Below are 13,833 nucleotides of genomic sequence, written 5' to 3'. Positions count from 1 at the left end.
AGTTGCCACTACCAACGAAACATCGATATGGAGAATGCAAGTGCAAGCAAAGACAAAATTCCCAATGTCGTCGTGCCAAACCATGTTATTCACGACTCAAAAATGGGCTATTATTTTTATATCGCCACATAAAATAATAAGGTTTTTGCCAAAATTTTACATAAAATGTTAGCTTTTTCATTAAATGGTACAAGAACTACTTGTTGGAGTACATGGATAACATCCATATAAAAATTAAGTATATAAAATATTAGCTTATATATTTACACTTACACGAAATGATAGTTTCATCTCTAGAGAGCGTATTAATACATTTATAAATGATTAACAGCTACCTAAGATTTGTACTTAGATTAATTGAGATTATAATTCGTAGAATCATGATGGAAATAGTTGCAATAGATTATTGCACAAAATGAGTAAATGACTTTATGTGCCCTTGAGATTAGTAAAATAACTCGATACATTTATTATCAAATGTGATAATGGTTAAGAGTTTATTAACGCTTAAAAAGTGAAAGTCTATTTAAAGTTCTTGTAGATCATCTCATTAAGTTATTGTTGCAATATTTTTCTAAGTACCAACTAAAGGAAATTCACTTATGTTGGGTAAGTTAGCCCTAAATGGGAAATTCATGTCGTGCTTAACAAAGTTGAAACAATTGCACTCATCACTTCTTTATGGGGAGGACGATATGCATTAGATTGTAAGGTTGCCTTAGGTTAAGGATCTACCTTGGCTATGTGAAGCTGTGAGCTACATGATGGTGTGATTGTCATTGAATCATTATATGTTTGAAAGGATTGTTTGTATTTGCTAGAATCTAGATCTCTGATTTTAAAACATTGACAAACAGGATAAAAGGAAAGATTACACTAAGCTACCCCTAAGCTAGCTACGAGACCCTACTCCAAGGGGGTCATGGTTATTTCTTCGAGAGGCTGAGACTAGCTCCGTAAGCAGAAAGGTCTATCCATAGGGATAGACTTGAGTAGTAGAAAATGTGGATGCTAGGGGGGGGAGGGGGGACTCTTGTCATAAATCTCCCATTACTCCTAGAATTTGACGAACCCCTTTATGGTCTAGGATGGGATCCTGGAACCCTAATACTAGTTACAAGGAAGGAATCTTGGTGGGAAGAATACCCTTGTGGAATTGTGTATATCTTTCGCATGATTAAAAAGATAGAAATTGTAATAAACTTCCAATATAGTAAAGGAATTTGCTTTTATTCATACGCTGTTTGAATTATATGCATGTCCATGAGATGAATTATGTGAGGAACTTGTGATTTAACAGACTAATTAAGGAAGCTCGTTGTATATGTCTCAATAAATGTATTGTAAGTAATTAAAAAACTAAAGATGATACCGTCATCAAAGGAAAGCGGGTGGGCGTGACCCTTGATGGGTTCGTCCAATAGTAGGGTGGTCCCAGTTAGCTAGGAGCTTTTCTAAATTGGTGATAGAAATAGGAAGACGATAGTCACTAGGTAGAACCAACTTGCATTGTTTTAGGGGGCCGAAATGTGACTTTGCCTTATGGACAGGATTGTTGACATACCACACTCCCCTTTGTCTCTCATTCTCTTTGGACCAATTCCAATGGCAAGTCCTCTTTAGTTCGAGTAATCCTATAGGAAGTGAAAACTCGAAATTATTAACACTAGCTGGCTATTAGGAGACCTATTTGATTTTAGAACCCAAAATTTCACATTGATCCTAGTAGGTTTGGCTGGAACTCTTTCTGTAGCGATGTAGACTTAGTAGGGTGGCCTAAGTGACAAACCCCATGATACTGCAAGGGAGTGCCAGGCGGCATCATTTGGAAAACCCACTGATGGACTACAAAAAGTTGCGCCTTGGATTGAGCCTGGTTGACACCTCACAATAGGCCCAAAAAATGCGACACATTTTTTGGGCTGATTTCAGCTGACTGCTCCTTGCTTTTGATGCTCATAGGCCGCCATGGTGCTTCAATTGGTCATAAGTAAGTAAAGTCTCTCAAAAATCAACAAGATTTGTGCTCCATTCTTCATCCTCATGCTCTCTTGAAACCCTAACTGTGTAGTCCATGGACAACCATGAAAGCTTTAGTCCAAGCTTTAACTTATCTCAAATTTATTCAATATTCTTCATCATTTTGACCCTAGGACTCATTCTAATAGAGATTTCTTGAAGAAATTGCAAGAATTGAGCAAGATTGCCGAATATTCAATGTTAAGAGCTTCCATGGAGTCAAGATTTGGTGGAAATGGGTCCAATGCTTCAATATTAAGCTTTTGAGATTTTAAGATTTCTTCCAAGTATCCAATGAATAAGGACTCAAGGTTATTTCAGTAACATTGAGCAACTAGAGACTTCCTTAAGCTTTTGGGGATCATTCAAGCCTTCATCAAGCTATGCAAGAGGTATTTCTCTTCAATTCTTAATCTCTCTCATTTATCCAATTGCTAACCTTCATCCATTTGATTGAGAGATTAAAGAATTGAAAACTTTCCATCAAATATCAACCCATCATTGGTTAAATCAGCCCATTCATGAAGTGCATTGTGTTGAGAAGCATGGATCTAGAGCATGGATATGGAGGATGAAAGAGAAGACAAGACTTATGTGACATAGACTTCGAGACAATGACTGTCACATAAGTGAATTAGATTCCAAGATGGAAGCTTGGACTCATAAACACAATCTTGTGTGTATAGATAATGACACTGAGATTAAAAGGACAAAGTACAATGACATTTTATTCAAATGATAGGCAAGTATAATGCTTTATAGTCTTTTGGGTAGCTAGCACTTTCCACCACTGTGCTTATGGGATTCAATAAACCTGCATATCCTTAGCCCAATTTCTCCATACAAAGAGACTACACTAGGTGCGAATACCTAAATTCTCATACATTGCTTACTTGATTCAAACAGTGAATTAGAAGCCCTTGCTTGAGTTTTCAGCATTACACTCAATCCCATTTGCTCTAGTAAGTTACTCATGAATATATGTGTGCAACACGTGGGTTTAAAATAGTGTATTTTTAAAATACCATTTCTATACATTTTTTACATGAAAAAGGGTGTAATATAAAGAGTTTATTTATAGATTGAATAGAAAAGGGTTATGTATTGGCAGCAGCTAAAGCATAACTATAGTGAAGCTAGTTATGGAGCAGATAGGATCCTAGTGACAATAGTCTCTTTTAGAATAGTTTTTATTCTACCAAATTTTCAGAAATATGCCACCTACATAAGATCAAAGTACTCTTCAACAGCTAGGTTTTGACATGTGGCATGCTTCATTTGAATACTTCTAACAAAAGTTATAGCAGATTTTATTCAGCAAGGTCTATTTTTTACGGCAAGCTATCTTCTCATGTTTGAAGACTTATAGGCTCCAACCTCTTTTGAAGACATCGATATCATGTATATAGCTGAGGCTTACCTTTATGTCTTCATTTCAGTCAATATATCTTTAATATTTCATTCATTTTCATCCTTTGTATAATTAAAATCAGAGTAGTACTCTACTTCATCCATCATTTTCAACCATTGTAAGTTTATTTGTATGGGCAAAAACCTTTGGGAAGGAATGGATTGTAAGAAGCTAGAAAGAAGATATATTTTAGTGTGGAATTATTGATAATACCTCGTCACAATGATATAGGTATAAAAGGGGTGAGATGTAAATTTTCACATCTTTTGGAACATTAATACGTTTACTGTCTCTTATCTCACCTTCTAATTCACGGCTTCTATGGCTTCTCTCTCTTCTTTCCTAACTTTCTAATCTTTCTCTCTCCTTTGATCTTCTCTCTCTCACCTCTCACGTCTCTCTTTGAAAAAATATGTTATGGGTTACCTTCATAAAGGTCTCTAGCATGCATGATTTTGGCTCAAGCAACATTTTGAGTAGATTGTCTATTCTTAGAGGAGAGTTAAAGATTCATTATCATAACTACATAAGATGGATTGTCTATACTTTAAGAGGTTGTTTGTGAATCACTCATCATTAAAGGGTTTAAGACACAACTATTTTGATAATTAGAAGCACATTTTTGTCAATTAATGGGTCCAAGCCAACCGTAATAGTTTTATATTTAGAAGTGGTTAATGCTTGCTTAAATACCTCAAATAGAAAGACTATATTTGAGCTATTCAAGTTTGATGGGCCTTATTTGTATGAATAAAAAGTACCAACACCCTAGAGTTGAAGTGCACAAATATCGTGATTAATGGATCATTTATAGAAGCCACAATATAGTCTTGTGAATATCAAACACATAACATTTCTAATTGTTGCATTTTATTTATTTGATTGCATTCGATGTACAATCGTGTCAACACGAGACACTCATGGCTTGAAGCTAGAGATGGCTTACCAACTAATAGGAAAGCATACATTGTATTCTATCTAATAGATTGATGTGAGAACAAGGCCAATATGGTTGCTCTTTTAGAGATTCTTAGCATCACTTATAGCATGCTCTTGTAGATAGACACACAATAGAGGAAGGGCCACACACATGGACATGCATGCATACACACACATACACACACACAACTTGTGAATATGTGATAGAGAGTATAAGAGAGCAAGAGAAATAATACAATGAACTTTCTTGATTGTATTGCATTGATACAAATGTATGTATATAGAAGGAGACATGATGGAGTGTAGTTGTAGTAGTGAAGCACTAATAGATACAAATATTGTTGATCAACCATCTCTTTTCTCTAGAAAACATCTTTATATCCTTATCTAAATCCTTATCATAATCTATAACAGGATCCTTGTAAAAGGGAATCCATAATGATCAAAGAAATTTTATACATTATATGTGTCAATGGGTTGCATTAATGAGATATCATAATAGTCATCTTAGGGTTGACATACTACATTTGCATGCTTGGCAACTTGAGGAATGCTTGGCAACTTGAGAAATGCATATATCTTCTCAAGCATACATAACTTTATGACCAATATTCTTGAATAACTAAACCTAGAGAAGTTTCCATGAAGTGAAATATGTAGTTGTTGTTGTCATACTTGTAGGATTACTAGGTTTGTGTCTTGAAGAGCATGGTCCGATAGAGCATATTCAAAAACACTTTTGTATTCTTCACTGTGATAGAGGTAAAGTAGAGAGATGAGGGATTTGACATAGTCATAAGATATTTGATGCTAGTGATATTTTTATGTAGACATAAATCATATCCATTATAAAGTCTCATGAGTTGAGATATGAGTATAATATATTTATGATGATTGGTGAGAGATGATTTTTGATGCTGAGAAGTGCTTAAAAATAGCCAAAAAATCCAAATTTCAAGGGAAAAATAGACTTTGTCAAAGGCGGTAGCTGCAATTAGTATGATTTTAAGCTGTAAGGCCCAAAAGTGCTTTAAAGACCCATCGAGCGACCGTTGGGGAATTTTCATAATGGATCCTCCATCAATATCATGAGTTCAGACTTAATGGAGAGGCTAGGTCTCAAAATTCAAAAAGATGACTCCACACTTCTTAGGATGGCGGATGACAGTCTAAGACAACCAAAAGGTTGCATCACTAAAGTCCACGTTACAATTGCAAGTGTGGAATGTTATCTTGACTTTAGGGTGATAAGGTTTGCAAGACGTCCTAGCTATCGAGTTTTGCTAGGTAGGCCATGGATTTTATGGATAGACTGTCAAGTTGATATACCCATTGGTCGAGTGATTCTAGGTAGAGGTACCAATTGTGTGATAGTGGATGCTTACCTTGAGTCTCCTCAAAGTGAGAGAGCTCCTTTATCCTCTAGTGAACTAGAAACAGTAGATGATCCATCTGGTAGTGAGACATCATAGAGCGATGGATCTAAAGAAGGGTCCACTACAGAGGATATTTATCAGATAACTTTGAATGAGCCGATAGAGCCTCATGATCGAATAAGAGATGTAGACATTATTGAGTTGGACCTTCGTATGCCTAATGATTCACGGCCAATCAAATTAGGTTCCATGCTCAGTTCGGAAGAAAGAAAGGACTATGTGTCCTTAATTCGAGAGTTTTGCGACATCTTTGCTTGGAGCTATGATGAACTTAGGGGTATTCCCCCCTAGCCTGGCTGTGCATACCATTCCTATAAAGGAGGTACCCCATCATGTACATTAGAAAGTAAGGCGCATGCCTTTTGAATTAAGGGACATGTTGTTTGAAGAGCTACAGAAGTTGCAAAAAGCGGGTTTGATCTTCCTTGTTCAACATACAGAATGGTGTTCACTAGGTGTGATCAGAAAGAAGAAAAATAATCAAATTTGTCTTTGTGTAGACATTAGAGAGTTGAATAAGCATGTAGACATTAGAGAGTTGAATAAGCAAACTGTTAAAGACTACTACCCATTGCCATTTATTGACCAAATTCTAGATCAACTAGCGAGTAGGGAAATCTATTCGTTTATGGATTGCTTTGCAAGGTATAACTAAATGGCGATTGCTAAGCAAGACAAGCTAAAAACGATATTTATTACTGTCTTTGGTACCTTTGAGTACCATGTGATGGAATTTGGTTTATGTAATGCATCTAGTTTGTGGCAAAGAACAACTCATAAGACCTTTGGTGACATCTCCCCAGAGGAGTTAAAAGTATTCATTGATGACCTCGGGGCAGCCATCGTAAGGGATACACAATTGATAAAGTGTTTTGACCGTTGCATGCAATTTTGCATAGCTCTCAACCCACGAAAGTGCATCTTTGGAGTGCCTTATGGGCTCTTGTTAGGTCATGTGATGAGTACAGTAGGGATCACGACTGACCCTAAAAAGATCAAGGTCATAGTCGCCATGAGTTTGCCGCGTACTCCAAAGGAAGTGCATAGCTTTTTGTCATTGGTAGGGTATTATCAGAGGTTTATAAATGCCCTGGTAGAAAGAACGTTGCCACTGACAAGCCTATTGTCCTTTAACTATTAGTTTGCATAGAGTGATACTTGCAAAGTATCATTTGACGATGTGAAGCAGGAGCTTGCCAAAGCACCTATTTAAAAGGCACCTAAAAGTGGCAAAATTTTCTATATATTTTCAGTAGCCACTATGTATAGTATTAGTTGCTGCTTCTCCCAAATTTTTTGGGAGGAAAAGTGGTACCATCTGATAGCCTTTTCTAGTCAGAAGTTGGGCATATCAAAAATTAACTACACCTATATGGAGATGTTGTGCCTTGCGATGGTATTTGCAACCCAAAATTTCAGGCACTATATTCTTTATGAGAATGTGGTGTTTTATACGAAGGTGGAAGGGCTTTGATTGTTGCTGAACAAGTTACAGCCGCCTGATCGTTTAGCAAAGTGGTTAATCACTTTACAGGAGTTTGATTAATAGATTAAGAGCAAGCCACCAAAGCTTCAGGCATTGTAGAGTGTCTTGTGGATTTCAAAGAGCCAAAAGAGGTCTTGGCTGAAGGAACTGACATGGAAGCATTGTTTAAGATTGATACGACATCTATTTCCTCTTGGTACACTGCTATAACGCACTATTTATCTACGGGAGAGACTGGAGCTACTCTATTAGAAGAGGAAAATGAAACAGCAGGCTTTAAAATTTGCGCTGATCGTCACTATATCGGCAGGGTGTTGATGATATTTATCGTTGATGTGTGATGCGTGACGAGGTTCCCTTTATCTTAGAAGAGTGCCATGACTCCCCTTGTGGAGGGCACTTTGTTGGGCGATTGACAGCACAAATGGCTTTAAGAGTTGGATATCGGTGGTTTTCCATCTTCCAGGATTCATTTGAGTATGTTAAGAGATGTGGTACATGTCAAAGACATGACAATTGAGAGAATAGGAAATGCCCACTTACACCTATCATGGCTATCCTTCCATTTGAGAAGTGGGGCATTGATTTTGTGGGTCCTATTACCCCATCGTCTAATACTTAGAAGAGATGCATTATAGTAGCCACTAATAACTTTACAAAGTGGTGAGAAGCATGGGTGATGAGACTACTAGTTTCCTACTTTAGCAGATCATCTGCCATTTCCATCCGCCAAAGGAAATAGTATCGAACCATGGAACCCATTTTTTGAACAAGGTGATTAAAAGTCTGACTGAAACTTAGAAAATCAAGCACAATAAGATAAAACCCTATAATTCGCAAGCCAATGGACAAGTTGAAAGTACCAATAAGCAGCTTGTGGGTATCCTATCCAAGATAGTCTCCGGGGACTGGGATACAAAATTATATGTGGCCGTATGGGCATATAACATGACGTTCAAACGAGCCATTCGCCACACCCCATTCAAATTAGTTTTATGGGGAGGAGTGTGTCTTGCCCTTAGGCTAAGAGGGCCAGGTAGTTTGTAGTGAAATGTGCTATCTCTTTAGGCCAAGAGGTCCCTATGTCTGTTTGGTGCAGGTACGTTTAATAGTTTACTGTTTTGGTGATTGCATCATATAGGTTGATGAAGTCGCTAGAGGGAGCCTTGGCTACGAAGGAGCTTCTTGTGGCCATTTTGAGTGGTTTCATCCCCTTTTCGAGTCTTTTTCCCTTAAGCAATTAATGATATATGTGTATGTAAGGGGGTACTTTCTTTTTGTTTGTTGGGAATCTGCAATCAAGGCATGAAGTCCCAGGTTTAGGTTGTGTATGTATGGGGGAGGTCTAAGTAGTCATTGCCTCCTGTACCGGCATTGTCAGGCACTGAAAGACCTATTTTGGATGGGAGTTCTAGTGACCCTGTTCTGTTAACGTGCTAGGAGGTTGTTCTAGGAGGTCCTGCTAGTGTGGGGCAGTTAGAAAAGCCTACTAAAAATAGCCAAAAGGAAAAAACCCTAAATATCTGAAAGAAAATCTATGAATATATAGAGGTGCATAAAAGGGGTTCTAATCCCTATATCAATAGAAAAGAAAGGAAAAATCTTTGAGTAGTTGTTTATTGCCTTGCGAAGGCTAATAGGTTCCTGGGGACGAGACAGGACCCGAGGGTGGATGCCTTGTCTTCCTAGGGGTGGCAACTAGCTGAAAAGCAAAGAAAATAAATGACAGTTGGAGCGAAAATAAAAGTGAGCGGTAGAAAAGAATTAAGTGTCGCCTCACGAGGGCTTGGTAGGTTCTTGGGTACTGAGATAGGACCTCAAGCTGATGCCTTGTTCTCCTTGGGTCACTACGCTCAGCTTCCTCCTTTTTACATGCTCGAATATGGAAAATAAAGGCCTAAAAGGAAAAATATACTAAAAGTGAATATTTCTTGATCAGGCTATAGGAGTCCTCACCTATTAGGAGCTCCTAGTTGAGTTGTCCTTAGTTAGGTAGGTAGTTCGGACCACCACTTAGGATGACATCATTGATAGTTCTTTTTGGCTTGGTTGTGTTAGATAAATCGATTAGTGACTAGCTTTGGGCTTTCTGTCAGATTGTGCTAGGCCTACTCCTCATGGATTTCATGCCTTGGTTTTGTCAGAGGGTAGGGTGAGAGCTCTGATGTGTTTTGTTGTGTAACTATTTTGTATCACCTTGATGCTCTTTGTGGTTGTATTTATGTGCAGATCTATTCATGGGATTCATTAGGCTGAGTCACCCTATCTCGTAGTCGCCAATGGGAGATGATTTTTGATGCCGAGAAGTGCTTAAAAATAGCCAAAAAATCTGAATTTCAAGGGAAAAATAGACTTCGGCGAAGGCGATAGTTGCAATCAGTATGATTTTAAGCGGCAAGGCCCAAAATTGCTTTAAAGACCCACCGAGGGACGGTTGGGAAATTTCATAATTTTTTCGACTATCCTATGAGACTCTGGAAGATGCTCGGGAGTGGGGCACTTCGAGATGGATGTGCATGATTTTTTGGACCTCGAATTGGATGATGCCGGACGGCAAGCAATTGGGGCAATTGGCCAAACTTGGTGAGAAGGGGCCTAAAAGAGAAGTGAAAGGGGGTGACCTTTGGGGCCACCCCTTAAAATTTTGATTTCGTGGGGGGGGGTGCCATTTTGCAGCCACATGAAGAAGAAAGAAGGCGCCCTCCTTGCAAACAATGTGAAATGGAGAGGAGGGGAGGCATAGGCCATCTCCCACCTCAATATACCCATACTAACCGATCTTACCAGCCTGATTCTTGATGTTTTCACTCCCCATCGCCACTCTCAACTTCAAAAATGACTGCTCAAATGAGGAGATACAGTTTCAGCCTTTCTCTCTCCCCTTAAGGGGGTAGTTCATGCACATGAAGAAGAATGAAGACCGATTGAAGAATGCTTGTCCGACATGAACTAGATTGCTCCAAGATCAAGAGGAAGATGAGGGGAGATGCTAAGCATTGAAGATTTGCTACTGGTTGGTCTATTGGAAACCCGAAAAAATAATCAAAAAACCCGCAACACGCAAGTAAGCGGTATGCGTCATTTTTGCAAAGAAATTTTCTTTTTTTTTATGTTTGATGGTTGAAATGGAATTTATATGGAACAAAAATTTATTTCAAGCTTGTTTGCATTATGATTGAGGGCTATGCATAAAAGAAATGCAGACCTGTAATGATAAATAGTCACAACAATTAAATTATAACCCGAAAAGTGCATTTTTAGTGTAAAAATGAAGGTTTTATTGGTTTCGGGTGGGGAAAAGAGATGTGTATGGGATAAAATTCTGAGACAAAATATATTTCAGCTGTCATAATCAGTCACTAATCATAAATCAAAAAATATATATTTTTATGTACAATAAATAGAGAAAAATAGCTAAAAATGAAAAAATAATATTTTTTCATTATAAAAATCTAAAAAACTATGATTTGTGGTTGTGGCTGTATAACAAAGCTGAGGCATGAAGTTTAGCTTTAGTTTGGATTTTTTAATGTGCTATAGTTCATAGATTTTCCATTTTATGTGAAAAATATATATAAAATAAAACCCTGCACTTATGCAACGCAGCATAACCTAAACGTTAGAGGGAAAGGGTGATTTTAAGAGATTAAGAGGGCAGAGAGGATTTGAATCTTTGAAATATTTGATTGTGCATTGCATTTAGAATTGCGATATTTCAGTTGAAGGGGCTAGTAGCATGAGAAATCGGTGCTAGTGTCTATACATCGCCACAATGGTTTAGTGAATGAGCATTAGAAAGCTTGGTTTTGCATGACATGTTTCTGATTGAAAATTATGTTTGAGCACATTAGGATCATCCACTTTTGCATGTGCATATCAACCATGGTATCGAAATATGAAGAACTGGATGCATAGCACCTGTTTTTCGTTATGATGACTTACGCTTAAGAGTGGAAAGGAACCTAAGCTATAGGTTAGCCGTTTGTTTTCTAAGGGAATTATTTGGTGAGGACACATGGTATCTCCTAGAATACGTTTAAAATGAAAGAGTGGAGTTTGTATCATGTGTACTTTTTGTTGAAGTGACGCATCTTGGAGCCAATCCCTGAGGTGTAGAAGAGTCGCAGTGGAGCTGCGGCAATCAGCCAAGAGGTGCTTCCTTATGTTGGTCTTACGAGGCACTATGCCTATATGTTATGGGATCTCCCTCTGAGGAGAAGGGATGATGAACGTTGAACTACATATCAGCTACAAATGCATAATTAAGTCTATCTAGTGTACATCAGTGTATTACACACGCTCCTGGCCCAGGAGCCCATGTGGTGGGGTTGTCTGTTGTGTGCATGAGGTCTAGCTAGTGCCATAGCGAGTGCCAGCCCATTTTAGGTCCCATAAATTGGTGTGGTTTTAGAATAATATAGAGTAAATAAATAAATGATGGAGAGAAAAATATTAAAATAGGCAATATGAGATACTTTGGGATGGATTAAGTGATGTTGGTGTAGTAGATAAAACCTTCGAGATAAATTTAATAGACGAATTGTTGCCAAGAGGAATTTATTTAGCTCATGTTTCCATAAGGCATATTAAGCCTATTTGAGGTATGCATATTGGCTTGCATGAGACATATTTATCATCCTATGTGAGACATATTTATTAGTCCTCTTGAGGTACATTTATCAGCCTCTGTGAGGCATACTCATTGGTCCATGTGAGGTATTTATTAGCTAGAGAAATCTCCTCTATGCATCAGCGAGGTCTGTCATTAGTTGGTTGTGCATTTGAAGTGTCATTTGACCAATTATTTTTTGTGATAATAAATGTTTGATCATTTACGATCACAATATTAGCGATGCTAATAGTGATATCACTCTGAGAAAAAAAAGTGTCCAAAACCCGAGCATGGCATTTACAGAAAGCATTTGCAAAAGGAAATAAAATAGAGAGCGAGAGAGGTCAAAGCTTTGAGAGGGGGAGGGAGATAGACAAAGGAGAGCTTATCACTGCCACTGTTGTACATGAAGAAGAAGGAGAAGGGTGCAAAGGAGAAGGGAGGGAAGCCGTGAAAGGAAGGTGCATACGATTTCATCTTCGAGCCTTTGAGGTAGGTACATTGCCTCTTCTTGCATTGTTTTGTTTTCTTCTTTTCTTTCTTTGTTTTGTTTTTTTTGCTGAGATGCATTGAGAGAGAGGGAGGGAGGAAGGAAGAGAGGGAGAAGAAGGAAAGGAGAGGAAGAGAGAGAGAGGGAGATAAAGGGGAGAAAAGAAACAAAGAGGGAGAGGAAGAGAGCAATAGAGATATGAAGGGAGGGAAAGAGGAGGGTGAGTGAGAGAAACATTGAGGGAGAGAGGGGGAGAGGGAGAAAAAAAGAGAGAGGAAACAAAGAAAGGGAAAGAGAGAGAGAAAGAGAGGTGGGGAGAGAAATAGAGAGGGAGGGAGAGAAATAGAAAGGGAGGAGAGATAGAAATAGAGGGGGAGAGAAAAGGAAAGGAGAGAGAGGGAAGAGAGAAATAAAGAGATAAGGAATGGAGAGAGAGGGAAGGGATAAATAGAGAGAGAGGAGAGATAAAACTAGAGAGGGGGAGAGAGAAGGAAGAAGGAGAGAGGGAGGAGGTAGAAAAGAAGGGCAAGGTAAAGAGAGGGAGGAGAGTGAAAAGAAGAGAGAGGGAGAGGGAGAGACCAAAAAAGACATGGAGAGAGAAAAAAGAGAGAGATATAGAGAGATGGAAACAAAGAGAAGAAGAGAGATGGAAGGGAAAATAAAAATAGAGAGAGAGAGAGAGAGAGAGAGAGAGAGAGAGAGAAAGAGAGAGAGATAGGGAAACAATGAGAGAATTAGAGAGAGGGGAAAGATAGAAAAATAGAGGGGGAGGGGGAAGAGAGAGATAAAGAGAGGAAGGGAGGTATTGCTTTCCATTTCTTTGTTTTTTAAGTTTCTTATTTTCTCTTTTTAATTTTCTTTTTAATGGGGAGAGAGAGGCTTCATAAAAAATGGACAAATGGAGAGAGATGGATGGAAAGAGAGAAATAGTGAGATGGAGGGAGAGAGAGAAACAATCAGAGATAAAGGGAGAGAAACAAAGAAATGGAAAGAGAGAGATAAAGAGGGATGGGAAGAGAAAAGAGATGGAGAAGAGATAAAAATAGAGATAGGGAGATAAAATGAAGGAAGAAAAATAGAGATATAGAGAAAGGGAGTAGAGAGAGAGGGGAGATCAAAATAGAGAAGGGGAGAGAAAAGGAAGGGAGAGAAACAAAGAGACAGAGGAAGAGAGTAGAGAGGAAGGAGAGATAAAAATAGAGAAGGAAGGGAGAGAACGAGAGCTTCATAAAAATTGAGAGACAGAGAGGGAGAAAGAAATAGAGAGATGGAGGGAGAGAGTAGAGAGGGAGGAGACATAAAAATGAAGGGAGGAAAGAGGAAGTGGGAAATAGAGGGAGGGAGAAAGTGAGAGGAGAGAGGGAGGGTGAGGGAAAGAAACAATGAGGGAAAGAGTGGGAGGAGAGATAAACAAAGAGAGGGAAAGAGAGGGAAAGGAAG

General features: G+C 38.4%; 1 protein-coding gene across 1 annotated transcript in view; it reads left to right on the top strand.

Moving 5' to 3' along the window:
* The window catches only part of LOC148038429 (uncharacterized), a 154,726-nt gene extending 142,329 nt beyond the window's left edge, over nucleotides 1-12,397 (top strand). The window contains exon 7 of the mRNA XM_087671905.1: nucleotides 12,316-12,397. Coding sequence (XP_087528031.1) covers nucleotides 12,316-12,357 — 42 coding nt within the window. The 3' untranslated portion in view covers nucleotides 12,358-12,397. The remainder of the gene's footprint in view (nucleotides 1-12,315) is intronic.
* The last annotated feature ends 1,436 nt before the right edge of the window (nucleotides 12,398-13,833 follow it).

This window comes from Lygodium microphyllum, chromosome 3 (genome assembly GCF_053477565.2).
Source record: "Lygodium microphyllum isolate KBCC chromosome 3, Lygodium_microphyllum_v1.1.10, whole genome shotgun sequence".
Taxonomy (NCBI): Eukaryota; Viridiplantae; Streptophyta; class Polypodiopsida; order Schizaeales; family Lygodiaceae; genus Lygodium; species Lygodium microphyllum.
The sequence above is the reverse complement of the archived record's forward strand: the minus strand, read 5'-3'. Positions and strand labels throughout refer to the sequence as shown.